General features: G+C 51.5%; 1 protein-coding gene across 1 annotated transcript; it reads left to right on the top strand.

The window, feature by feature from the left end:
* The first annotated feature begins 1,449 nt into the window (after positions 1 to 1,449).
* Positions 1,450 to 26,509, top strand: ATN1 (atrophin 1). Its single transcript, XM_088159084.1, is given in 11 exon segments — positions 1,450 to 1,694; positions 17,361 to 17,553; positions 17,751 to 17,888; positions 18,266 to 18,379; positions 19,663 to 21,546; positions 21,548 to 21,693; positions 21,906 to 22,128; positions 22,237 to 22,954; positions 24,181 to 24,324; positions 24,565 to 24,745; positions 25,278 to 26,509. Coding segments are annotated over 10 exon segments (3,660 nt in total). The 5' UTR covers positions 1,450 to 1,694; positions 17,361 to 17,475; the 3' UTR covers positions 25,312 to 26,509.
* Positions 26,510 to 26,902: the final 393 nt, after the last annotated feature.

The raw sequence follows: 26,902 nt of genomic DNA on the forward strand, positions 1-26,902 counted from the left end.
CTTATTTAAACATACAGCCGTGCTCATGTCTGTGAGACATAGCTCCAGGTTTGCCCCCACGATTGCCGTGCCTTCTGCAGCTAAACGGGGCAGGAAGAGCAGCACTTGTAGCATCTCCTCGGCCCCCAGCCCCGCACTCTCGCTGGCCGTGTTCCCGCAGCAGGCAGCGGTTGGAGCTGGCTTAGCCCCTCGGCAGGCTGGCCGGGTGACAGAGCCGGGGGGCTCCCCGCTTCCTTCCCAAAACCTTCCCTCCAACAGCAGCTTTTCCAAAATGGCCATCGACGCCATGAACTTGGCCAGCGAGGGGAGGCAGCCGCGTTTCTGAACAGCAGTTCACGTTTCTACGGCTGAGCTCCGCCGCTCCCCCGCACCGTGCGGCCGCGGGAGGCGGCGGGGGGAGTGATGTGGCGCCGCTTGGGCGAGGCCCGTGCCAGCCGGATCCCGCATCCCGCCGCTGCCATGGTCGTGCCGTGTGTGTGCGTGTGCCGGGGGGGGCCCGCATCCCGCCGCTGCCATGGCCGTGCCGTGTGTGTGCGTGTGCCGGGGGGGCCCGCATCCCGCCGCTGCCATGGCCGTGCCGTGTGTGTGCGTGTGCCGGGGGGGGCCCGCATCCCGCCGCTGCCATGGCCGTGCCGTGTGTGTGCGTGTGCCGGGGGGGCCCGCATCCCGCCGCTGCCATGGCCGTGCCGTGTGTGTGCGTGTGCCGGGGGGGCCCGCATCCCGCCGCTGCCATGGCCGTGCCGTGTGTGTGCGTGTGCCGGGGGGGCCCGCATCCCGCCGCTGCCATGGCCGTGCCGTGTGTGTGCGTGTGCCGGGGGGGGCTCGCAGCCCGGTGCAGGCAGTGCGGAGCGGCCCCCGCACGAGGCTCGCGCTCCCTTTGTGCCGTTGCCTGGCAACCGGGCGGGGGATGGGAAGTGGGATCGAGGGGGATGGATGCGCGCGCGGCCGCACGCCCATGAGCGCCCGTCGGGCGGCCGCCGCCCCCGCCCCCCGGGAGGCCCCGCCGCAGCCCCGGCCGGCCGCCACCCCCCCCCCCCCCCCCGCATCCCTCGGTCGCCCCGGGCCCGTCCTGCCAAAAACGCCCCTCCGGGCTCTCTCTCCCCCGCTTTGCCCGGCCTTTGTGCCGGCGCCGGGGGCCTAGCGGTGCGGGGCGCGGCCGCGGCCGAGGCGGGGGCCGGGCTCGTTGCTCGCCCCGCGCCCGCCTCTCCTCCTCCGCCGTCCCACGCTGCCCACGGGTGGGTTGGGGGGTGCGGTGTGTGTGGGGTGTTTCGCGGGAAGGGGCGGCGGCGAGCGAGGAGCAGAGGGGCGGGGGAGGGGGCTCGTTCTGGGCCCTTCGGAAATGGGAGGTGGCTAAGGCGGGCAGCGGTGGGAGCGATGGGAGGGCGGCGGGGCGCAGGCGGAGGCGCCTGAGCGCGGCGGGAGAGGGGGCGACAGAGCTGCGGGGCGGGGGGGGCCCCGCTTCCCCGCCGCACCCCCTTCCCGGAGGCGCTGTCCCTGCCGCCGACCGGTTATTCCGGAGCCGCGAGAGGAAACGAGGGAGCGCGGAAAAGGAGGAGGGAGGAAAAGGGGAAAAAAAAAAAAAAAAAAAAAAAAGGAAAAAAAAAAAAGAAGGGGGGGCAGCGTTTAAATCCCTGCCCCCCGCTCCTCGCCGCCTCCATTCCTCCCTTCATTCGACCTCCCCTCAGGAGCCGCCGGTGAGTCCCTCGCCCGCTCACAGCCGCTCCCGACCCGCTTGTCATTGTCGCCCACTCGCTGCATTCTTTCGCGGCTGGATTTTAGCCCTCCGGTCCGTCTGTCGGGATGGGGAGCGAGGCGGCGCGGGGGGGGAAACACCAAAGTTGGGGGGGCAGGAGGGGCGAGAGTGCGATTAACCCCCGCGGCGCTGGGGAAGGGTCCCCGTCGGTCCTTGCCCCGGCGTGGATGCGGCGAGGGGCCGGGAAGGAGCCGGGACAGCGCCGCGGGGCACGGGGGCTCGGCGGGGCGGGGGTCCTGGCCGCAGCTGGGGGCGCTCCGGCATCGCCGGGGGGCGCTGCCCGCCCGAAGCTCGCCGCCCGCCCGGGGCTCGGCTGCGCTGGACGGCGGCGCAGCGCCTTCCCTCCCTCCGGAACGGGGGGCGGGGGTCGCGCGGGGCTCCTCGCCCGCCGCGGGGGTCCCGGGGCGGGGACACCCCCCGCCGCGCGCCCGGCGTGACGTCAGCGCCCGCGGAGCCCCCCTTCCCTGCGGCGGGAAGTTCGGCGGGGGCAGGGGCGCGCGGGGCCCGGGGGGCGCGGACGAGAGGGAGTTGCGAGTTTGCGGCCCGGCGCCGTGTGGGATGGAGGGCGGCACAATGCTGGAGGGGACCGGCTCCTGCCCTGCCTGCCTGCCTGCTTTCGGGGGGGCCTCGTATTGTCCCCGCTTCCTCAGGTGCGGCCGCGGAGCGGGAAGGAGGAGCTGGGAATAACGTTTCCATCGGGGCACCGAGAAGAGTGTCGGCTCCCCCGCCGTGGCTGCAGCAGGCAGGAGGAGCTGGGAATCACGTTTCCATCGGGGCACCGAGAAGAGTGTCGGCTCCCCCGCCGTGGCTGCAGCGGGCACGGGTGGGATTCCTCCCTCGCCGCTGCCCCCTCCTCTGACACGGCAGGGTGCCGCTTGGGCACCGACTGGGTGGCATCAGGGTGGCGGCTGCGCTCCCCTTGGACCGGCCGAGATTCCTCGGTGGGTACGGCTGCTTGTCCATTTCTTATTCGGGATTTCTGAAGAAGTGGCATCTGGGTTTCCCACATTGCCCGTTTTGGCTAAGCCATGGAGCCGTTGTCTGTTTGCCTTGCTGGCTTGTGCTGGCCTGTGGCCGGCTCGGCTGCTGTTTCCCAGCGAATTGCCGGCTGTATTTTGCCGAGTGGCCGCTGTGCTCGTGAAGTGGCAGCCATTTGGTCACTGTGGCATTACTTTGCACGCTGCATTTGCTTGCCGTGGAGTTCTGCCTTGATAGCTATTGTACGTTCCCGAAGTTGCTTGCCAGATGGGCAGTGTCCTTCCTCGCGTTTGCCTCAGTGCCGTGGCTGCCTTGCGTTCCGCAGCCGATTACTCATTTGCCAGGATGGCTACTGAAAGAATTTGTATGGCTTTTGTCTGAAGGGTCTGTTTTTTGCAGGGCCGTGCCTTGAGGAGCAACATGTCCTTACCGAGCTCGGCACCCAAATCTGTTGTCATTATCTCTGGTTGTACTGGGTGGATTGCATAGGAGCACCTATGCTTTCCAGCCTTAAAAAAGTGAGGAGAAAGTAGTGGGCCATTATTCTAAGGTGTGTAGCAGGCGAGCGAAGGAGGAGTTGGAAATGCCATTCATTTTGTGCCCACCTGAGTGCTGGAGCATGGTTACACACCCTTCAGGTGTGTAAGCTGCAGAGTTCAGCCTTGGCTTCCCACTAGATAATCCCACAGATGTCTGAGTTGAAAGCTAGACCCTTTTCTTCTAAGCCCGAGGGTGTTGTGCATTGCTGCTGTACTGAACACACATTCCAAGGGGCTGGAGCTCAGCGATCATTACCTATGGATGGGACTCTTGTAAATGTGAATGGTCAAATTGTTCACTTGGAATAATTTTCGTTCTCTTTTGCCCTGTTTCTTGACCAAGTCGTTAATGTTATTTTGTGTCTGTCATTGGTGATGGCACAACCAATCATTTGTGTATTTCCCCAACTTCTTAGCAATTACCTGTTCTTTCAAACCAGACTTTTCCAGTTACGATTCATGATGGACCTTTTCAAGCATGGCCAAAGAGTGAACTTGTAGTGCCATGGTTCTTGTTGGAAATTTTAAGAAACCTCCAAACATTTGAAAATTAAATGTACAGTGAATCTTAATGAACAAGATGAACAGGTTTAACCTGCTGCAGTGACCTGCCTTTACCTCTCTTCATATGCATTCACCTCCTCGCCTGGGTTTTGTACCCCTTGGATACCTCTGACAGGTTCTTGCATTCTCACCTTTAGGTTTTCCTGAACAAGAAATTACAATGACGTTTCTTGTGGGTATACTTGTATTCCAAAATTATAATGGTCATGCAGGGAGCTATGATTCTATAGCATGGTGAGATTGCTGTACTAAAAGCAACCTGATCTGTATTGTTCTTCAAGAGGAGGAGGAGCATCTAGTTCAGTCGGACTAGATGATCATTGTAGGTCCCTTCCAACTGAAATATTCTATCCCGGTTTTGTTTCTGGGTGAAATGCATCAGGCAGGTTTTTCTCTTCCCGAAGTTCAGCCCTGTCACTCCTTGTACACCTTCCCAGTTTGTCCTGGGGCTCTCTCATGTTCACATCAGTGTTTTTCTTGGGGATGGAGGTGGAGTTGAGAGGAGCAGTCCATGTGGAATACAGAGCTGTGTAGGGAAGGTTTATTTGTTTACCAGGTCTGGGGTGCAATATATTTGCAAATGCAATCTCTGGAATTGGTCTGTGCACATGTTTAGCTGTGCCTGTGTTAAATACCTACCTGAATGTTTATCCATCTTGTTCCTTGTTCCTTTATCCTCCTTGTTCCTAATGCCTTTTCTTCTGAGAAGCTAGTTTTCTCTTCTGTCAGACTTTGTCTTCCCCAGTTCATTTCTTTCTCCCAATCTCTTTTGGACAAATAAACTATTTTCTTGCCTTCATTGGATTTTCTGGTCTCGTTCTTCCTCCATTAGGAGATGCTTTGGAAGTATGAAGTATATTTCTTGTGGTTATCACTTCATCTCTTCCGTCTGTACTTCTTGAAGACTGTCTAGAGAAGTACAAAATAGCAATGCTTTACAAACTTCTTAAAGGCTGAAGGAGAAGGCAACGCAAGTTCTGACCATTCAAAAGTGAAGGCATCTCTGAAAAAGTCGCGCTCTTAACTAAGTGAGTGCACCTAGGGTAGGTATTCTCTGCAGAACTAATTCCTGTGATCCCTGCTGAGGTCTGGTCACAGCAGATTGTTTAACACGAACATGAGATGCTCCCTCTCAGTGCCTTCCCTGACTACTGAGCCTCAGCAGTGCCCTGGCTGGCCAGGTACATGTCCCACTGCTCTTTGTCACGTTGAGAAGAGCACTGGAGGATCTTTCTGTCCTTCCAGTCACGTGTTGGGCAGTCGTGGGCCCACAGCCCGTGTTCTCAGTGAGGTGTGTATGGAGAATGATGAAACAGAAGGGAATGTTTCCAGTTCAAGTGGCTTGAGCTTCACCTCCCTATCAGTCTGGTTGACTGTTTGGCTGTTGGGCTTCGAATGTTTGGGGATAAGGATTTGGCCATGTTTTAAGTTTAACAGAAGTCAACTTCGTGAGGAAGCAATCTCTTCAGAAGCAGTGCCTAGCTTCCAGCTCTGATAATCCTTCTGCAGAAGTTTCTGACCGTCTGTTTTCTGTGTGTGTTGTGGCAGCAAACACTGATTTGTTGTTGTCTCCTCCTGTAAAAATATCAATGTTTGATTGATTGTTGTGGCAGTATTTTCACCTACAAACCAAAGGCTAACTGCAATATCTTCTCCAGGCAATTTCAGCCAATGATGGTCTGTCTGGGCTTTGCTGAAGAAGAGGAGCTGGTTGCTCTCAATCTTACTTCATGTCTCTTGCCCCATTGACATTCTTCATCACAGATAGTTTAGCTGGAAAATTTTAGTCTTGTACTTCCCTGCTGTACAATGCACTTGGTGATAGCCTGTTTCTTCCACAAGGTCTCTCTGCCCTATAGATCACTTAAGTGAAGGTTGCATTTGAGCAACCTTCATCTATTTGGACAGTGAATTGGATTTACTATGTGTGTGTATATATATTTATGTGTGTGTGTATATCACAATATATATGATAGTTTGTATAATTTAATATATCTTATATAAAATATAATGTTATATAGTTATAAAATTTTATATTGATATATATAGCAGAGTGTATTTGATATAAAGTGTATCTATAGCAAAGTATTTTGGATATACTGCTGTTTTTTTTCTTTCAGACAGTGCAACAGATGAAGTGGTTTACCTCAGAATTATTTGGAGTTTGCCAGACACATAAAGAAGGCCCACCCTCCATGGAGAATGGTTTATCCAGTCATGGTTATCCATCAGGTTTTCTTCATACATTGCCAGACCATTGCTTTCAAAGTCCGTTTTTGCCCAGAGCTAGCTAGACCCCATCACCTTTTGGCCAAATTCTATGACTACTAATGAGTTTAGTATTGAAAAATCTGTTCTCGTCAACTGGCTGGTCTGTGCAGAAAATATTAAGAGCATTTATTTTACAATAAAATAAAACCCTTTAAAAATTCAATGATACGCTAGATTCCTATGCAAGTTTTTCAAGTGATTGATTTCTCTTGCTTTTCAAATTTATCACTATTCATCTGTTGGATTTGTCTAGCTTTAGCTAGATCCGTTGGATATCCATTTGTTGTGTAGGTTAAAGAGCTGTCAGAAATCTTCTCCCTTTGTAGTGCTCATAGGCCATCTTCAAGTCTCCTTTTAGCATTTTCTCAGGTAAGCTATATTTGTTCATCACATTTCTTAATTTCTCAGCATTCTTTTTGGAGTACACAGGTAAAAATGGTGTGCATTAGTCCCATAGTTGCCTTACCAATCAAGTAAGTCAGGTAAAAATCATCTCTCTTTTCCTTTTTCTATGCACCGGTAGATTTCACTCATTCAGGAAAAGCCTTCTTAGAAGTCTTCTGCTGAGAAGTCATGTTCCAGCCACTAATTACAAGGTCTTTTCTGATCTTCTATGTATCCTTGGATTTTCATCCTTGGAAGCATTCTACATTCTTCTTGATGTAAAAATCTTGGATATTTAGGATGCTTGTCTGTCTGTGTGACCGTGTTGCAGCAGTAAAACCAACAGGTCTGTGCCAGAGTTTCCCTGCCATCATTTACCATCTCACCTGCCTCACCTGCAAACCTTTATTCAGGATTCTGAAGACGTTGTTCAGTCGGTGCCTTCATTAGCTACCAGCGATATTCTGAGTTTGGCTGCCTCTCACTGGTGGCACCTTGCTTTGTGATGGTGGAGCCATGCGTGGCGGCTTTTTCTGGGAGAGGTCCTGCTCATGCCATAGCTGTGCACCAAGCTTTATCCCACAGGCTGGCACATGCTGCTTTAGACAGATTACCCAAGACAGTAAAAATATCTCAGCCTGTGGTTTCACTTTCTCTGGTGCCATTATTCATGACAGTGCAGTCTGAGCTTGGTTTGGGCTCAGTCTCTGGGCTCTTGAGTGGGTGCCTACTTGAGAGGCAGAGGCCTGTGTCTGTGCTTGCTGAGGCAGGTTATACATTGCTATAGATGGTAGCACTTCAGCATAGATTGCCTGCTTTGAATTCCCTTGGGATCACAGGGAATTTTGAATACTTGTGACTCCTAATCCTTCACTGTGTCATGACCAGGAAGACCTTGATTTAGCCATAAACCTCTGTTTTCTGATTTCATAGAATCACAAGGACTAAAATCACCATAAGCTTGGTGAAGTGTGTAAAACAGAAGCTCTCCTTGCTCCTAAAGGTGGTTCAGCACTGGCATGGGCTCCCAGGGAGGCTGGAAGATGCTCAGTTCTCTGAGGTGCTTGTGACAACCTTGTCTAGCTTTGCAGTTTACTGTGAACAGGGCTTTTTTTTGAGTGGAGACCTCCAGCAACCTTTTCCAAGGCAAATCTTCCTGGACACACCGTTGGGTGTTTGTTCCTTTAGCCCCAGGGATGAGGGTAGGATCATCCCACTTGGCAAGTCCTGTAGACCAAGGAGAAGCTGTGGAATCCCAAGCCTAGGAGTTTACCAGCCTCAAAGTTCACCTCCTATCTGCTGTACTATTGTTCCTCTGCCCATTTCCCTGGCCCCAGATCTCTTCTTTCATTCTGGATGTGTCTGTCCATCTTCATCTTTCATCTCCATCCAGTCATGAATCCCTAGAAACAGAGAATCTAAAGGATGTCCTTTGGGTCAGTAGCTGCAAAGTTATAAAATCATTTAGGTTAGAAGAGACCTCCAGGATCATTGAATTCAACCGTTAATCTAATACTGTCATTTTCTAATCTAATGTAATCTTATCTAATCTAATCCAATCCAATCTAATCTAATCCAATCCAATCCTGTGCCATTTTCCTCTGATACTCCTACAGTTTCCAGCTGTTTTCAGTGGAGAACCTGCCATAGCCAGATACGGTTTCTAGCTATCCAGAAAGTGCCAGTTATTCTCTCTTGAATGAATCCCTCCAGTCTCCCATCAAACATATAGAACCTTCTTACACCCATGGTGTCCTTTAATTGGAAATTCTACAGCCACCTGTTTCAAGAACTACTCTTTATTTGGTTTCTTTGTAGTGTTGTTTGATAGTCATCAAATTTGTACTGGAAAAGACAGTAAAAAAATTATTTCTTACCTAACCTCTAATTTTCATATATGGCTTTATGGTCCCCAGTCACATCCTCACTTCAATAACCTTTTCTCTGGACAGAGGTGTCTAACCCACTCAGTCGTGCCTCTTCATTGCCCCTTCTAGTTCCTATGGAAGAAGCAGAATTGCACACACATGTCAACATATGGGAAAGCCATAGGTTTTTGTGGGGGCATAATGACATTCTCCTCAAGAAATTCTGGCATGCAGTTTACTTTGTCGATGACTGCTGGATGCCAAGGTCTCATTTTCATGGACCTGCGTCTTATATCCAAAGGGTATCACTCTTGAGTTGCACTGGTCAGCTCAGAGTCTGTATGTCCCTTCCAGCTAGCATCCTCCTTTGAGTCTCTGGGCAACCACCCTGTGATGTCTTTGAGTAATTTGCTTTGCATTCTTAGCAAAGGGACATCTGTGTATCAAAAGAGGTGTGTGAGATATTACAGTAGATCCCTGGCCCCTAACAGCCTCTAACAGGTAAGGTGTGCTCAGGTGTTGCAAATATAGAAGATGCTGCACTTCATGAAAGAGTGAGAGTGGGGAGTATGATGTGTCCTTCCTCTGGATCATGCATCTGTAGGTTCCATCCCAGTTGCAGAAGGTAGAGGCCAGTATGTTTTGTTTCACGATCCACCAGTGGGCTCTGCCAGCCTGTATCTCCCAGAGATCTGGAAGCCCTCCTCTGGGGAGACAGAATGATTCTTCTGGGATTTTAAAGTAAATCTGTTACATACTTAACAGTCATTTTACTGTGCCCTCAGGAACTGTTTTACGATTAACATAACCTTCTTTAGTACGTCTAACCTTCATTTAGTGAATCAAACTTTATTTTCAGTTGCTTTTGCAAAATTTAATATCTTCTTCTATGCTGTAAATTAAGCTATTGTTAAATGCATGAATGTTTTTATTAGTTATTACCTTGCTTTAGTCCTGTTATTTCACTCTGTTAATCAGATTTTTTTTTCTCAGATACATTTTCATTTGAATGGAGGTTCCAGAATTAGAGTTTTCATACTCAAAATAACATTCTTGCTCCTCATGGTTGTGCAAAATTAAGAAAACAAAACATTAATATAGGCTTAATAAAATGCAGACTGGCTTTATCTTCTAAGACTGAGCGCTCTGCACAGTTATTTTTAGTATTGTTTGGCACCTTTTCCTGAAGCATGAGCATTTTAATTTTTATTTATTATTTTACTGCAGAGAAGGAACACATAGGTAACCTGACAAGTGAATTTGTCAACAAATTGGACAAGGATTGAAGCTGTTGCCTCAAGATGAGTCTCTTTTTTGGATGGGATGTGTTATTTTAGAATAATTTTAGGATATTTTATAGGATGATGGACTGGTATGAGTTGAAAGGGACCTTAAAGATCATTCAGTTCCAAGCCCCCTGCCATGGGCAGGGACACCTTCCGCTAGACCAGGCAGCTCCTGGTCCCTTGCAGCTTGGCCTTGAACACTTCCAGGGTTAGGGCATCCACAGCTTCTCTGGGAAACCTGTTCCTGTGTCTCATTACCCTCATAATAAAGAATTTCTTCCTTATATCCAATTTAAACCTGTCCTCTTTCAGTTTAAAACGATTGCCCCTTGTCCTGTCACTGCAGGCCCTGGTAAAAGCTGTCTCTCTACATTTCTTATAAGCCACCTTTATATACTTAGAATCTTAGAATCACAGAATCATTAAGGTTGGAAAAGACTTCCAGGACCATCGAGTCCAACCATTGACCAAACATCACTTTGTCAACTAAGCCATAGCACTGAATGCTATGTCCGGTCATTTCTTCAACACTTCCAGGAATGGTGATTCCACTGTTGCCCTGGGCAGCCCATTCCGAGGCTTAACCACCCTTTAGTGAAGAAATTCTTCCTGATGTCCAACCTGAACCTCCCCCAGCACAGCTTGAGGCCATTTCCTCTCATCCCATTACTTGATGCGTGGGAGATGAGGCTGATCCCCACCTGGCTGCAGCCTCCTTTCACGTGGTTGTAGAGAGTGGTAAAGTTCCCCCCTGACTTTCCTTTTCTCCAGGCTGAACACCTCCAGCTCCCTCAGCTTCTCTTCACAGGACTTGTGCTCAGACCCTTCCCCAGCTCTGTCACCCTTCTCTGGACACGCTCCAGCCCCTCAATTACCTTCCTGAGTTGAGACGCCGAGAACTGGACACAGGATTTGAAGTGTGACCTCACCAGTGCCAAGTGCCGGGGGACAATCCGTGCCTTGGTACTGCTGGACATTGCTGATTGCTGATCCAACACCCAGAGTTCTTGATCTATTACTGATCCAATGCCCAGAGTCTTTCCCCCACCCACTAGGCAGGTCACCTGCTTGTAAAAGGAGATCAGGTTGATCCAGCAGGACCTGCCTTTTATGAACCCATCCTGGCTGGGACTACTCCCCTGGTTGTCCTGTACATCCTGTGGGATCACACTTGGGATAATCTGGTTTATAACCTCTTTGGGCACTGAGGTGCAGCTGACAGGCTTGTAGTTCCCCTGATCTTCCTTCAGACCCTTCTTGAAGATGGCCATCGCATTGTCTACCCTCCAGTCACCTCTCTGGTTAACCAGGGCTGATTATAAATCATGGAGGATGGCTTGGTGAGCTCTTCTACCAGCTTGCTCAGTACCCTGAGCTTAAAAGCTGCCAGAAGGTCTTTCTGGAGCCTTCGCTTCTCCAGGCTGAACAATCACAGCTCTCTCAGCCTGTCTTTGTAGGAGAGGTGCTTCATCCCTTTGATCATCTTTATGGCCTCTTCTGGACTCCTTCCAGCAGGTCTGTTGTGTTCTGGGGACCCCAGAGCTGGATGCAGACTCCAGGTGGGGTCTTGCCAGAACAGAGCAAAGGGGCAGAATTCCCTCCCTCACCCTGCTGCCAGTTGTGCTTTTGATGCAGCTTAGGACATGTTTGGTTTTCTGGGCTGCAAGTGCACATTGCTAGCTCATGTCCAATTATTTGTCCACCTGTATCCCCAAGGTTTTTGCCACAGGGCTGCTCCCAGCCTCCTCATTCCTCAGCCTATACTAATCCTAGTGATTGCCTTGATCCATGTGCAGGACTGCACTTCACCTCGTTGAATTTCATGAGTTTCACATTCCACTCCTCAATCCTGTCACGGTCCCTCCAGATGGCATCTCTTCTCTTTAGCCTAACAACCACTTGACTTGGTGTCATCTGCAAGCTTGCAGAGTGCACTCAATCCCACCATCTGTGTCATTGATGAAGATAGTAAGTAGTATTGGTATCAGATCCTTGGGGGATACCACTGGTTCAAGGTTTCCACTTTGACATTGAACTGTTGACTGTAACTCTTTGGATGGAGCCATCCGTCCACTTATCAAATACCATGGAGATTGGTTTGGCAACTATGTCAGCCAACTCCCTCAAGACCCTGGCATGTGTCTCATTGGGTCTCATGGACTTGTTCAGTTTCCTCAGGTGGTCTCAAACATGACTGGTTACAATGGGATTGTGAATCAGCTTTTATATACAAAGATAGATCTAAATCGAGAGAGTCCATTCAGCTTGTGTATTAAAGGTGTGTGCAATTCACCCTCTGGCACAGAGTGGAGTTTCTGAAAGCATGCATTTACATTTATTGTTAAATTTTATTTTAATACATCTCATAGTGACCCATTTTATGCCATATTTTGAAGACAGAAGAATCCAGTTAAATTCCAGTATGCTGCCTATATGAAATCAATGTCTCTATAGAAAATAACAGAAATTGACAGCTGTCTCTATTTACATACTGGATTTATATTTTGACCTCTTGAGCAGTAGTCACAGTTTGCACTTGTGTTCTAGGCATTTCTGTCTGAGTTTGCCACATAACACTGTGCTTGCTGCCAAACCTCCCTGGCAGGGCAGGTCTCAGCCCTTCCTGGCCATGTCCGATGGCTGCTGGTGGTTGGATGTACCTGTCCTAGGCCTTGTGGAGGGGTCTGCAGAGAACTGGGGGTGTGTACTCTGACCCTGGGGTCTCTGTATACAGTGACCTGCATGAAAGTAACCTGCAGGAGTCCTGCTCCTTGATTAATTCACTTCCCAGCCTGAGTTCACAGCCCCTACATCCACCCAGTGTTGTAGTTATTTTGTAGGAGACAGAAAAATATCTTTATTTGAAAACTACGTTTCATTTGTATACCTTTGTATATTTATTCTTAACAAGATTTACTGAATATAGAAGATTTGCCAGTCATGGCAATACTTACACCCAAGATAATATTAGCCACAAATGTTTATCATCTTGGTATTCAACCATTTTGGCATCCAAATCCCTTTGCTTGCGGAGTTATTTTCCCTTTTATAGCAATGTCATGCTCCAGGTATGTATCAAAAGACTGACATGCAACCTGAGCCCTGATCTGTTTTTTCATTGCTGTCTAACACTGGACATGGTGCCCTTCCCCTTCCTTCCTTCCTTCTCTTTCTCCATCATGTCCTAGAGTAAAATGCCAGGGTTCAAGCAAGAAATCAGGTAATTAGCCATTGGTGAGTGCTGTACTTCAGGTTGCCTGATTGCAGTATTTGGGACAAAACTTAATGTTTTCACGATCCTACACAGTTGTTAAAACAAATTACATTTCTGGAAATTTTCTCTTCATTTTTCAAAAGGAGGGAGATTGAGACAGGAGTTAAAAATTCTTGGGACCATCATTCGTTGGGCAGTCACATATATATATATATAAGTGTGTGTGTGTGTGCCTGCATAAATATATATATATACACTGCTCTTCTTCTTAGTGATCTTTACCCAAGAAGAGGGATCCATCAGTTATTATTCCAGCTTATTCTCAGGACACTTTTCAGCATCTGCAATGTGTTAGAAAGCAGCTGTATTTGCTTTGCCACCCTAGTTCCTCCATCCAGTTCTAGTCCATCCCTTTGTAGAAGTGGGAAGAGAAAAAATAGGATGGGAAGAGAGAGCTATTGAATTGCAGAGAACCAGACTCAGTTTAATTCTTACATCTGACTTCTGAGTCCCTGCCTTTGCATACCAAATGCCTTGGATTTCATGTAGAATTTTCAGAAAATTACTTCAAGAGTAGTCACTGTGTATTTTAAACAGTTCCCAAATGAAGAAGACAAGAGGTTTGCACTTCAGAACAGCTGTACTTAGGCTAAAGCAGGAATTCCACTGACTCCTTACGCCAAACTTGCATGGACTAGTGGAAGACGGCTTTGTCTGTAGTAAATAAACTGAAAAGGGGATAATGTTAGCTCTTTTTCTTAAATGACATTCCTCTAGGATGTCAGCTCTCCCTTCTGCTGGCACTGGCCCCAGAGAGGGCTAGCTGGACCTTAGCTGGCATTTGACCTTCTCAAGCAGACTGGAGCCCTGGATTTGGGCTGCCCATCCTGGGGCTTGCTCTGCCCTTGAGCACCTGCTGAAGCATCAACAGGCTTCATCCATGGCTTTGGTAGCATCTCCCTGTCTTCCTGGTCTCGGTGGAAAGGGGCTTCCTGTTGCTGGACACGTGCTGGGTGTACCCGTGCCTGCAGCCCCAGCATGTGCAGTGCTTTGGGCGTGTGACCCATTCATCATTCGCAGTTCTGGCCAAGCCCTCGAATACCACCCCAGGAAAACCTGGTTCCCATTTCCTCTGCTTCTGTCGCCATCTAGGAAAGTTTATTTCCTCAAACCCACAGCCTAATGTGTAAATGCTCTCCTGAGCTAAGGACAAACATTCAGCTTGCTTTCTAAGAGTGCTTGTCTCTTCTGAGTCCTTGTCATTTGAGATGGACTTATTTCCAGTTTGGTTACCTGGGAGAATTGCTCTACATGACAGCCTGGGAAGGAGAGAACCTATCTGTGTCCTTCAAGAAAAGAGGAGCTGGACCTCATAAGCTTCTGTCTTGCCAGTCCAGGACAGTTTGGGCTTTGGGAAGGAGAATTACTTGGAGCAGGGGAGGAGGAGGAGAGGGATCCATTTTGAATGCCATGTGGGGGATGCGAGTTGAGTGTGTGTTGCTCGCAGGAGACTTCACCAGGGCTTACAGGAGAGTATGGAGGGGTTTGGGCAATAAGCCAAGCCAAGCTGGGTTGTATGAAACGCAAACAGAAAATAGCAATTCGCAACGCTTCAGAATTCAGTTGAACCTGTAAAGGGCTTCACAGGGCCAGGGAAAGGTTAACCCTTCCACAACAGCCCTGTCACGTCTCACCTCCTAACCAAAACCATGAAGCCCTAAGAACCCTTCAGAGACATTTGTAGGGATCTTTAGTGATGGGAAGGGTTAAGTGTAACTTGCTAATTGTAAAGGCTCACATTGCAAGCTTTTATTTCATAGATGTTAAAATTAGAAGGCAGATTTGTGATCCTCTCATCTGGCCATAACAGTTGCTATACTGAGCCTAATATCAATTAGGCTGTGTCAATTCTCTTACATATTTTAGTAAAGTCTTCACTGTTTAAGTGATAGAAACTTCTGCCTCTGTCAGTGGTTGATTATGTCTCTTGAAATATCGCTCTTTGTTTCTGGCTTTTTTTGTTACTGCATATTCAGTGGTTGGAATAAGTATGGAGTGGGTATCCCTTTCAAAAAGGGAAGTTTCAGTTTGTGGTTGGCTACATGTTATTTCCCTGACTGACTTCTCTGGGAAGAATATGGTAATTGTCATCCTAGGGCTGTTGGAAAGCTGAAGCGAGACCCATGTGCTGCGTTATCACTCTGGCTTCTTTGGTGTGGGAGGCGTGGGTGGTGTCCCTGTGGAATGCAGGGAGCAGTGACATTGGTAGCCTGCTGTTGCTGCTTCTCTGCCTTCAGAGCTGAGCTAATACTTGCAGGTTGCCACCATGGCATGAGTCAAAGTTGAGTTAAATTAGGATTGCCTTACATATTACAATCTTCTGTTTCACATAAGAAATGTTGATTCTGGATGCTTATCTAGAATAGCATCAGTGTAACTGGCTGAATTAGCAAGCAAAGGCCAAAGCGTGACAGGAATATGAGGCTGTAAAAGATGTCAGCGGGTGGGGATTGGGAGTGGGCTCTGCCTCCATTAGGTCAGCTATAAAGCATCATCAGCTATCTTCCTATTAAAGAAGAGGTTTCAGTTAATGAATTGATGTGTGTGGGAATTAATGCTGGATGAGTCCCCCTGGGGCTTTCGTGATGAGGGTCAAATAAAATATTAATGGAATTAAAACAAACAATCCCCTGATTTTCCTAAGTACCTTCCGGATGGGTTTCTCTAAGCACTGGTCAGGGAAGATGTGGAGCCCCAGGAGAGACAGGCCAGTGTCATTACTCCCATTTTATGCTAAGGGAGGTGAAGGCAGTGGAAAGCAGTGACCCTGAGACACAGTCCAGCAACAGGGCTGCACAACAGGTCTGAGAGTTCTCCTGTCAGGTGCTTTTCCTCTGATCCCTGTTTTCAGCTCCCTTCTCTGAGAAATGGAAGTCATCCAGACTGCTCCTGCACTGCTTCTTTGGAAGCTGATCTTTCCAGGTGTGGGATCGTCTTCAGGAGCCCTAAATCTATAGGCTTCTTATTCACAAAATTTCTCTGTGCTTCCAGGTGAGAGAATAAAACCCAGTAGTTGTGGCTTTTTTCTCCTGGTGCCTCTTCCACGGGACACATTACCTTGTCTTTCAGATTGTCTGTTCCAGAGGCTGAGTATAGCAACTCAAATGACAGGCTTGGGAAGGATAAAGTCTTTTTGGTTATGTGTGTGCAGTGCAGAGCAGTGCTAAAGGTCTTTAGCTTGCTGGATTCAAGCAAGCTAATTTCAGGAGCTGAATAATTTCCTCCAGTTCCCAGGCTAACACAAATATGGTACTTCCATACTGTAGAGTAGGAACTGTGTGATACAACAGGGTGTTAAATACCTACAGTAAAATGCTTTTGGACATGGCACAAAACTGTAAATTGTTCCAGAGGGATCTCAGAAATCTTCCTGCTGCTGCAAAGTGTAAGGATGTACTCTGCGTCATACTTGCTGGGTATGACTCGGTCTGGTACACTGCGAAACATCCCGTGTGTTGAGGAGGAGGAGGAGACTCTGGCAGGCACTCCAGGCTAAACAGAGCTGATGATTGTGTCATGCAAAAGCAAAACTTAAAGTGTTTTCTTGCACCTATTTGTGTACCTTGGGCATGGAACAGCCCAAGCAAGACTTGTCACGTTTTCTGCATAACATGGTGGTGTATGAGTGCATGTGGATGTGCTCTGGAGAGGGCAGGGCTGTACAGTGCCATTCAGCAAAGGCCACTTTGCCAAATAACAAAATGACACAGGGCTAGCAAATGGCGGCATATGGCCAGGTGGGGGTGGTGTAACTTTCTGCACTGACAAGTGCAAAGACAAACTAATAAAGTCAGAAAAATTGTAATTGAGAACATTTTAAAGCACTTTCCTGTTATTTTTTCCCAAGGAAAGGAAAACACTAAAATTATTCCAGAGGACAGATAACATCCTGATAACTACACCTTCTTGCATCCTCCAAAGCAGCATTATTGGGCCTCACATCATAGAATTAGATAATCACAGAATGGCTTGGATTAGAAGGAGCCTTAAAGATCATCTACTCCCAACACCCCTGCCATGGACAGGGACATCTTCCGCAAGACCAGGTTGTTCAAAACCCCATCCGGCCTGGCCTTGAACACTGCCAGGGCTGGGACATCCATGGCTTCTTTGAGCAACCTGTACCAGTGCCTCATCACCCTCAGAGTAAAGAGTTTCTTCCTAATATCTAATCTAAATCTTCCCTCTTTCAGTTTGAAGCCATTAAAAATGAATACCTCACATCGTGCACATATCACTCCTAGAAATTGAAAATCAGATATGGGAGCAGGCAAATCTTTTCCCACACTGATGGAAGAGTTTATTGCATTCTTGGTAAACATCCTTGAGTCTCTAAATAAGGAAACAATAATAATTTTGTCATATTTCTATAGCAAACCACAAAAGGATGTTCTATAGTCCACTCAGTCTTTCTCCCCCCTCACCTGCTTGTCTTCCTTTCAGGATTCAGCAGGATCTTACTGCGTGGCTGGTGTAGCCAGCCCTTCCTTTCCAGAAGAACTGCCCATCTCCATCTCGTCAGAAACTGCTGAAGGGGGTTGCAGAGTCATAAAAATTTATGTTTTCATCAAACCGGGCCAAGGAGAATGGGGGTCCCACACCCAAAAGAATGAAGACGCGACAGAACAAGGACTCAGTACGTGAGGTGGGAGGTGGGGTGGGACACAGGAGCCATGCTGGAGGTGTGGGTTGGAACTGAGGCTCCCTGCAAAGCTAGTGGGCATGAGCTTGGCACAGTGGAGTGCAAGGGGTTCAGGGGCTTCGGGAGGCTGGGCACAGAGCAGGAGTGGTGGGAGATGCAAAGCAGGACTGACACAGTGATGCCTCTCTTAGATGTCAATGCGGAGTGGACGGAAGAAAGAGACTCCGGGGCCTCGAGAGGAGCTCAGGTCACGGGGTCGAGCTTCCCCTGGTGGCATCAGCACATCCAGCAGTGATGGCAAGGCTGAGAAATCCCGACAAGCGACAAAGGTAATATATGAGCTAGAACACCAGTGTGGGGTGGCCAAGAACTGCCCAGACTGGGTGGGATCCATTTGAGGATCCAGGGACACGGACCAGAAGAGACACACTAGGGAACCCTTGCTGGGTTAGCTTCCTGAAATGGGCAGAATCCCTCTTTGCTTTCGTCCTCACCATCTTGCACTTTCCTAAGAACTGGTGTCCAGTCTCACTAGGGCCCTGTAGTCCCAGTTTTTGCCATATCCTGGGTCCGTGTTGCTCTGCTAGTGTCATAAACACACGTGTCATGATGGCTGCGTCTCACCTGCTGCAGTCTGTGAAGACCTGTCAGGTTGGAAGATTTCCCCATGACCCTCCACCTCTCTGTTCTCCCTGTTTCCTTGCAGAAAGGCCGGTTGGAGGAATCCTGCACCCCCAAGAGCAGCAAGCAGGGCCGAACAGAAGAGATCTCAGAGAGTGAAGGGGAGGACACCAATGCTCCCAAAAAAACCAAAACTGAGGTGAGCCCTCCCTACTGTGATTGCTGGCATGTGCCCAGTCCAAAGCAAAGGAATCTCCAATTCCCTATCTGTGCTGCTCATGCCTGTCCAGCTTGAGGCTCCTGCTGCTTGGGAGCCCAAACACCTTGGGTTTTGCACTGCAGCTCTTCCATCCTAAATGACATCTACCTGACTGCAAAAATGCCACCAGGAGTGATGACTGAGCAGATGGAGGCTTTCTGTCTCATTTGCTGTGCTGTCAGAGCTAGGAATGTGCCCTGCCTTTTCCAGCTTAGTGGCAAGAGCCTGGCTCTGTGCACAGCCGCAGGTTGGGTTGGAGTCAGTCTCTTCTGATCCCCAGTGCAGTGTGAAATGGAGGTGCTTAAGTCATGGCGGGTTCCAGGTGACAGTCATGCAAAACCTGCTCGTGCACACACAGAGTTGTGGCAGGGCTTTTCCGAAACACTGACAGCAGCAGGCTGGACTGATGGTTGGGTGGTTGGAAGACTCCAGCTCCTGTGCTTCTCCATTCCCTGTTAGCCTGTTCAGGGAACTGGCTGCAAAGGCCTGCAAAACATGAGGATGCTTTCTCATGGTAAGAAGTCATTGTAATTCGACCACCTTGGTTACACTTCTGTAATTTCTCCACATGGACAGTCTGTTCAGCTCAACAGTGATATTTTTTCAGCTTAGTCTCTCTTGCTTAGAGTGGTGCTTGTTAGTTACCCTTACCCATGATGACTGCTTAATCACCAATACACATTGTCTGAGGCAGCAGGTAGTGGGGAGGAGCAGGGATTGGGAAGCACAGGGGGAACGCCTGGAAGTAAGGAGTGGAAGGAGCAGTTAGAGGGGTCTGGGAGGGAGCTGGTCTCCTTGACCAGGGAGAGCTCTGCAGGGGCAAGAAGAGCAATTCTGGGTCTGGGGCCTGTGCTGGGTGTGTGCTGCTCCATGCCACCAGTGATACATGTCGTGGCCAACAGCCCATCACCCGTGTTGTATCTGTTTCCTTTCAACCCTGTGTGTAACAGTTCCCTGTTCCTCCCTCACTGCCTCTTTACACAAGGTACCCATTATTACCTCCCTCCTGAACATGGAATGCTCATGAAGGACCTGAGAACACCGGAAAGGAGGCAGGACTGATGTTGATGTATCATGACAGACAATGTCTCCTTTCCTCTGTGAGGTTTTCTAGTGCTGGGGTTGGCAGAGAAAGGTCAGAAAACAAGTTCTCTGGGAACTCCAAGTGTGTCACGTGTGGTCTGGGAGGCCTCATAATGCCCCTTTCCTCCTTCCTACTTCAGGAGTTGCCCTGTCCTCCATCCCCATCTGATGTTGACAGCCTTGATGGCCACAGCTTCAATGATGAGATGAGCAGCGACCCACGGGACATTGACCAGGATAACAGGAGCACCTCACCCAGCGTCTACAGCCCTGGGAGTGTGGAGAACGACTCTGACTCGTCTTCTGTGCTGTCCCAGGGGCCATCTCACTCCTATCACCACCCCCCGCTCTTCCCCGAGAGCCCGCCGGTAGCTGCCCCTCCCGACAGCCTAGCCCGTCCACCAGAGCCCGGCTTTGGGCTTCCGGGCGAGGTGCACCCCCAGGGACCTCCCGCAGGAAGTTACCATTCCCAGCTGGAGGGCCAGGCCTCACGCATTTTCCAGGCTCAAGCCCCACAGACACCTGCCTCCTCCTCCTCCTCCTCTTCCTCCTCCTCTTCTTCCTCCTCCTCTTCCTCCTCCTCTGCTGTTGCTGCCCCTTCTGCTCCCCCTTCCTCCTCCTCGTCCTCTTCTTCCTCTTCCTCTTCATCCCACACTCCCCTTTATCCTACGACCAATGTGGTCCAGGTTGGGGCTAAAATTGCCAGTGGAGTGGGGGGGCTCCCAGCACCAGGGGCTCGTGAGCAGACCCTCAGCGCCAAGCACAATCCACCACCTACCACCCCAATCTCACTGGCTTCGGTAGGAGGAGGGCTCCCCCCTCAGAAGACGCCTCCGGCCAACCCCCCAGCTGCCCCCCCGGCCTCGGCCCCTTCCTTCCCTCACGTCTCCTCCAACCTGCCTCCTCCACCGGCCTTGCGCCCCCTCAACAACGCAGTGGCCGCCTCCAGTTCCCCAGGGATGGTGGGGCAGGCCCTGAGCAGCCACCTGCCCTCTCCCCACAGCATGGGGCAGGACAAGGCACCGGCCCTGGCCCCCTCCCGCTACCCCTACGCCCCACCACCATTGCCGCCCTCCAGCTCCTCTGCCCAGTATCCCCAGCCCTCCCCGGGCCAGCCCCTGCCCAGCTACAGTGCTTCCTATGGGCACTCCTTCCCCCCGCCCAGCGGCCTCTCTGTCTCCAGCCAGCCCCCCAAGTACACCCAGCCCTCCCTGCCCTCGCAGCCCGTTTGGAGCCAGGGGCCACCTCCTTACAGCCGCCCCCTGGGCAATGCTGGCTCCCACCCCGCTGCCCCTTTCCCTGGCCAGTCCCCCCATCACCAGCAGCCTCCTCAGCAGCACCACCACAGTCACGGGAGCAGCGGGGGCATCTCCCCAGCGGCCACAGCACCTCCGCAGCCCCCCGGGGGCTACCCCCACGGCCTGGAGTCCAGCAGCCATCACCCTTCCCATCCCACCTACGGGCTACGCCTCTACCCTCCACACAGCCAGGCCGCCTACAGCCAGGCTCCCTCTGCCACTGCGGCCACTGCCCCCTCTTCCTCGTCCTCGTCCTCTTCCTCATCCTCCTCTGCTGCCTCTTCCCAGGGAAGCTACCCCAGCATGTGCACGCACCCGCCGGGGCAGAGTCCTGCCACCTACACCTTCCCCCCGCCACCACCCCCCTCCCCTGCTCATGGGGCTGGCCCTCCAGTCACCTCTGCTGCCACCACCCTCTCCACCGTCATTGCCACCATGGCCTCCCCCTCTGCGGCCCCCTACAAGACGGTCTCGCCCCCAGTACCCCCGTCAGCTGTGGCCCCGTATGGGAAGCGGGCGGCCTCCCCTGTCCCCACCTTCCAGCCCCCAGCCCCCTACAAGCCGGGCTCGCCCCCCACTTCCTCGGCTGCCCCTTTCCGTGCAGCCACCCCTCCTGGCTACCGGGTGGCCTCTTCCCCTGTGGCAGGGGGCTACAAAGCCCCCTCGCCCGCCCCCTCTGCCCCACCACCCTTGCCAGGGAGCATGGCTGCCCCGGCCCCGCCGCCACCCCCCACTCCCCCTCAGCGCTGCTCAGATCAAGCAGGAGCCATCGGAGGAGTACGAGGCCCCGGAGAGCCCTGTGCCACCTGCTCGCAGCCCCTCGCCGCCCCCCAAGGTGGTGGATGTGCCGAGCCATGCCAGCCAGTCAGCCAGGTGAGGGGAGACTGGCTTCTCCAAAGGATGGGGAGGGACGTATGGGGCAGGGAAGAGGAAATCACCCCAAGCCTGAGGTGCAGCTTTGCTCTTTTGCCTTTTTCGTGATGCTCTTCACATTCCCACAGTGCCTTTCGCACAGTACCTGTCCCTGTCCCCATCCCTGCCCACCAGCCCTGTCAGCACTGATAGGCTTCACCTCTCATCCCCAGATTCAACAAACACCTGGACCGTGGCTTCAACTCCTGCTCCCGCACAGACCTGTACTTTGTGCCCCTTGATGGCTCCAAGCTGGCCAAGAAAAGAGCAGACTTGGTGGAGAAAGTGCGTCGAGAGGCTGAACAGAAGGCCCGTGAAGAGAAGGAGCGGGAACGGGAACGGGAGCGGGAGAAGGAGCGGGAGCGGGAGAAGGAACGGGAGCTGGAGAGGAGCGTGGTAGGTCTGGGGGTTCCACTGCCACAGCGCAGCCGGGACGGATGCTCCAGGGCCCCCTCGGCCGCTCCCCGCTGGGACCCTGAAGCCAGTCTCTCTGCTCTTTTGCAGAAGATGGCCCAGGAGGGCCGTCCGGTCGAGTGCTCATCCCTCGGGCCGGTTCCCCACCGCCCCTCCTTCGAGCAGGGCAGTGCTGTAGCGACTGTTCCCCCATACCTGGGCCCTGACACCCCAGCTCTGCGCACCCTTAGCGAGTACGCCCGGCCCCACGTCATGTCCCCCAGCAACCGCAACCACCCTTTCTACGTGCCCCTGGGCGCTGTCGACCCGGGCCTGCTGGGCTACAACGTGCCAGCCATCTACAGCAGCGATCCAGCCACGCGGGAGCGGGAGCTGCGGGAGCGGGAGGCTCGTGAACGAGACCTGAGGGACCGGGACCTGCGTGAGCGTCTCAAGCCTGGCTTTGAAGTCAAACCAGCCGAGTTGGAGCAGCTCCACGCCGTGCCAGCTGCTGCCATGGATCCGTTCCCACGCCACGGTGGGCTGAGTCTGCAGACGGCCCCCGGCCTTCATCCCGCTTTTCCCTTCCACCCAGGGCTGGGCCACTTGGAGCGGGAGAGGCTGGCGCTGGCAGCTGGCCCGACCCTTCGTCCCGACATGTCCTACGCCGAGCGCTTGGCGGCCGAACGCCAGCATGCCGAGCGGGTGGCTGCTCTCAGCAATGACCCTCTGGCCCGACTGCAGATGCTCAATGTGACACCTCATCATCATCAGCATTCCCACATCCACTCCCACCTCCATCTCCACCAGCAGGACGCCATACACGCAGGTAAGGGCTCCATGGTGATGGTACGCTACACAATGCCTTAATTTCTGTCCTACTGTGCCTTCCTTGCATTCCCTCCCTCTGGCCCTGGGGAGCCCTAAAAGCTGACAAGACTAAATTTTGAGGCCATAGATCTTAGGCAGAAGAGCCCAACCTCATAGTAATTCTTCCTTGTCCCCACTCCCATCCCACCAAAGGCACTGACACTGCTGATGAGTGGCCAGCAAAATTGTTAGCAGTGTGTCCTTTTGTTCTGGATCTGTGGGGCCACAGTACAGGTGCTGGAGTCCCACTGACGACCTGGGTGTGTTGTTGTGAACTGCATTCCATAGACTGGAGTCTGCAGAGGGAACAGGAACCCTGATAGAAAAGTTTTGGCAGTGTCCTTAGTACTAATGAAATGTTGGTTCTCAGGTTTGCTCCTGTGGCTGCAGATAGTGCAGTGGGATGGAATGGGATGGGATGGGATGGGATGGGATGGGATGGGATGGGAAAGGAGGCAGTCTAATTGTCAGGAACTGGAGGCAGCTGTTTTTCAGAATTGAATGGTGGTCCCTTCCATTTCCACATCCTATAGGAAAGCAAAGTAAAAGGTTTAGGGATGAAAATCTCAGGGAAGCAAAGCCCAAGCTACAGTGCAATAGGAAAAGAGTGTTGTGCCTGCTCAGGTGCTGTGAGCAGTCAGTGGGGTCTGGTGTCAGTCACAGATGCTGGCTCTGAGCAGCTGCAACAGCTCAGAGATGGCACAAGGTACAAATGAATGTCCATTTTCCCTACGATCCATGGCTGGGCACCTTGCTCTTGATGTGAGTCCAAACCACTAGAAAGATAATCTGTCCTGGATAAGACCTGGAAAAGAAAGCAGCCAGAAAGCAGGTGAATAGCAGTCGGTGTGACAGAGAGACATGATATGGGGTGCAGACCTGATTGCAGAGCAGGTCCTTGTGGAGCCCTGCTGAACTTTTAAGTAACTGTACTTCGAAGGAGTAGTATTTCTTCCTGAGGAGTGTAGGGACAGAGTTCTATGGGACTGGATCACATGAAGTTCAATGCAGGCAAAAAGAGTAGCATCCGGAAAGAGATGACACTGAAATTAGCTGTGAAATCATCCCATTCCTAACACACTCTGACCCTCTCTCTCCATATATCGTTTTGTGAGGCCTTGTGCCTGTCTGTGTTACCTGCTACAAAGCCTGGAACAATTACCTTGTGGTATCTTTTCTTCCCAGCCTCAGCCTCCGTTCACCCTCTAATCGACCCCCTTGCCTCGGGATCACACCTCACCCGGATACCATATCCAGCTGGAACCATCCCCAACCCTCTGCTGCCTCACCCTCTCCATGAGAATGAAGTGCTGCGCCACCAGCTCTTTGGTAAGGAAGTTCACAGGGGCTGCTGTTCTCCTCCAAAGAGCATCAGCAGAGTTCTGAGGGGCAGGGGTGTCCTGAGGGGTCACAGGACCAAACTGAGGTCTGTTGAACAGAGCGTAGGACAGGCCCATGCTGTCAGGATGAGCAGGTCCTGCACGTGGGGAGGGGTGGGAATGGGACTGAGCTGTGGGGCCTTGGATGGAGCATTAATTTGGCTCTTCTCTGTGTCACCTTCGGCTGCAGCTGCACCCTACAGAGACCTGCCGGGCTCCCTCTCGGCGCCCATGTCGGCAGCACACCAGCTGCAGGCCATGCACGCGCAGTCGGCTGAGCTGCAGCGCCTGGCTCTGGAGCAGCAGCAGTGGCTGCACGCCCACCACCCTCTGCACGGTGTCCCACTTCCCACGCAGGAGGACTACTACAGGTGCGTGGAGCTGCTCTCGCCTCACAAGAACGCCTACAGGCCCAGCCCTGGTGCAGGGCTGGCACAGGCAGTGGGAGCAGGGAAGCATTGCCCCCGGAGCGGGTGACTGTACCCAAGCCCACCCTGGGAATGGGGACGCTTTGCCGTAGGGCACAGCTGTGGCTGGCCACCAGGAAGGTCATACTTGGCAAGTGGCTTATGAGGTCTCAGCTCGTCCTCTCTGAGGGGGGAGATAACTTACATGCATTTCACACATCTTAATGCAGTTATGACTAACCAATACCCCTGCCAAAATACAAAACATAAGGGTTTGATGGTTTTGCCAAGACAAGGCATTCACAAGTGCATGGGGAGGCACACTGGGAAAGAGAGGTGCAGTGTTGTACCTTTTCAGTAGTATCTCCTACTTCAAGGATCTACAAAACTTCCCAAGCCAGCAGTGTTGGATGGGTCTAGATGAACAAAGGCAGAGGAACTTAGTAAATTGACTTTTTCCCTTTCGCTATCACCTTGTTCCTCTTTTTTATCCTAGCCACCTGAAGAAGGAAAGTGACAAACCCCTTTAAATGGACTTCTACTGTCAGTGTGACATCATCATGTCTTTCTCTCAAGAGGAGAAATCAATCAACCAAATCCTGGGGGAGGGGAAGCTGCAAAATGACACATCCTGATCTCACCATGCAGTAGAGTACAAGATGACAAAAAGTATGGGATGGCATCCTGGGAAAAGTGGATGAGAGAAAATGGGGAGGGACTGAAACAACATTAATGGACCTGAAGCAATCGGTACGTGATTTCAGCTGAGCTCTTAAGAAAAGAGAATCAGCATTGCACAGAGCTCAGAAAGACAAAGATTGACGTGAATTCAGGGTGGCAGCAGCTCCATCCTTTGCTTTGGGGTAACAGTTGCATTAAATAAAAAGTGCGGAGCATTGCCGGACTTCATGTACAGGATGCTCCTGCCTTTTCTGCTTCTGCAAGGAGGAGGCACGGCCGAGAAATAACTGCAAACCCAGAAGAACCTTTTTTCAAGATGCCTCCTCGACACCCCACCCCCCTTTAGGTGTAAGATACTGCTCATCGATACAGAAAAGCAACATGGAACTTTTTCAGATTAGCCAGAGCAGCTTCCCATTCTCCCAATGTCCTTTCAGATGCAAACAAAGTGTTCCAGGCCCGTTCCTGAGCGGCCTCTCCTGCCTGTGGAGGGTCTGGTCCCAGCCATCAGGGTGCAAAGCACCGCAGGACTGTTTGCAGGACGGTGGCTGTGCTTTCCCCAGCTGATGGGAACGGGCACGGCCATGAGGTGCGAAGCACCAGCAGACTGTTTTGGAGACTGCCATCACCACCGTGACCCTCTGAGCCCCGTGGGGAGAGCTGGCGTGGCTGAGCGGTAACACTGCGTCCTGGGACTGTCTGTAAGATGGTGGCTGCCCCTTTCCCCTCACCCATCCTAATTGATGTACTTTAACTCATGCACATCCTATTAGACGTGGCAGTTTTATGTAGCAACTTGTGACTTCCTTACCCCTGCGTGCGTGTTCTGATTTCACAGTTGTATCTCTCGATTGGTCCCCCATATATATATATATTTACTTAACCATTAAAGGAAAAAACAACCAACAACCCAGCTATGGAAAAGAAAAAATAAACACCCACCCAAACGACGTTCCCCACGCACTCCCGAGCCTTGACACACATTCTAATAATTTATATATATAAATATATATATGAAACTCTTAAAAAAGGAAAAAAAAAAGACAACCCTTCCAGAAACGGGACTCCGGTGTGTTTATTTCTTTTCACTGGGGCCAGGACGGGAAGGGCAGAAACACTCCTGGGTTTTTCACAGGGGTGGAAACTGGGAGAAGCTGGAAGTGGGCACCGCCTCGGGAAAGGCGCGGGGGAACTGCTGGGCAGGAGCTCTGCCACCGCGGGGAGGGGCGGGGCGTGCGCGCCGCGGACCAATGAGAAATTATATATTTGCATACAGCCCGGGCGGCGCGGCGGGACCCGTTCGGCGGCGGCGGAGACCGCCGGTGTTAGCGCGGAGTGGGATGGGCGGGCGGCATTAGACCGAGAGCCCGCGGAGGAGACGGCTGGAGCAAAGATAGAACCTCGCCCTCACCTAGGGGTGGGTCGGTGCAGGGGGGGCTC

The sequence above is a fragment of the Sturnus vulgaris genome, chromosome 2 (genome assembly GCF_052056855.1).
Source record: "Sturnus vulgaris isolate bStuVul1 chromosome 2, bStuVul1.hap1, whole genome shotgun sequence".
Lineage (NCBI taxonomy): Eukaryota > Metazoa > Chordata > Aves > Passeriformes > Sturnidae > Sturnus > Sturnus vulgaris.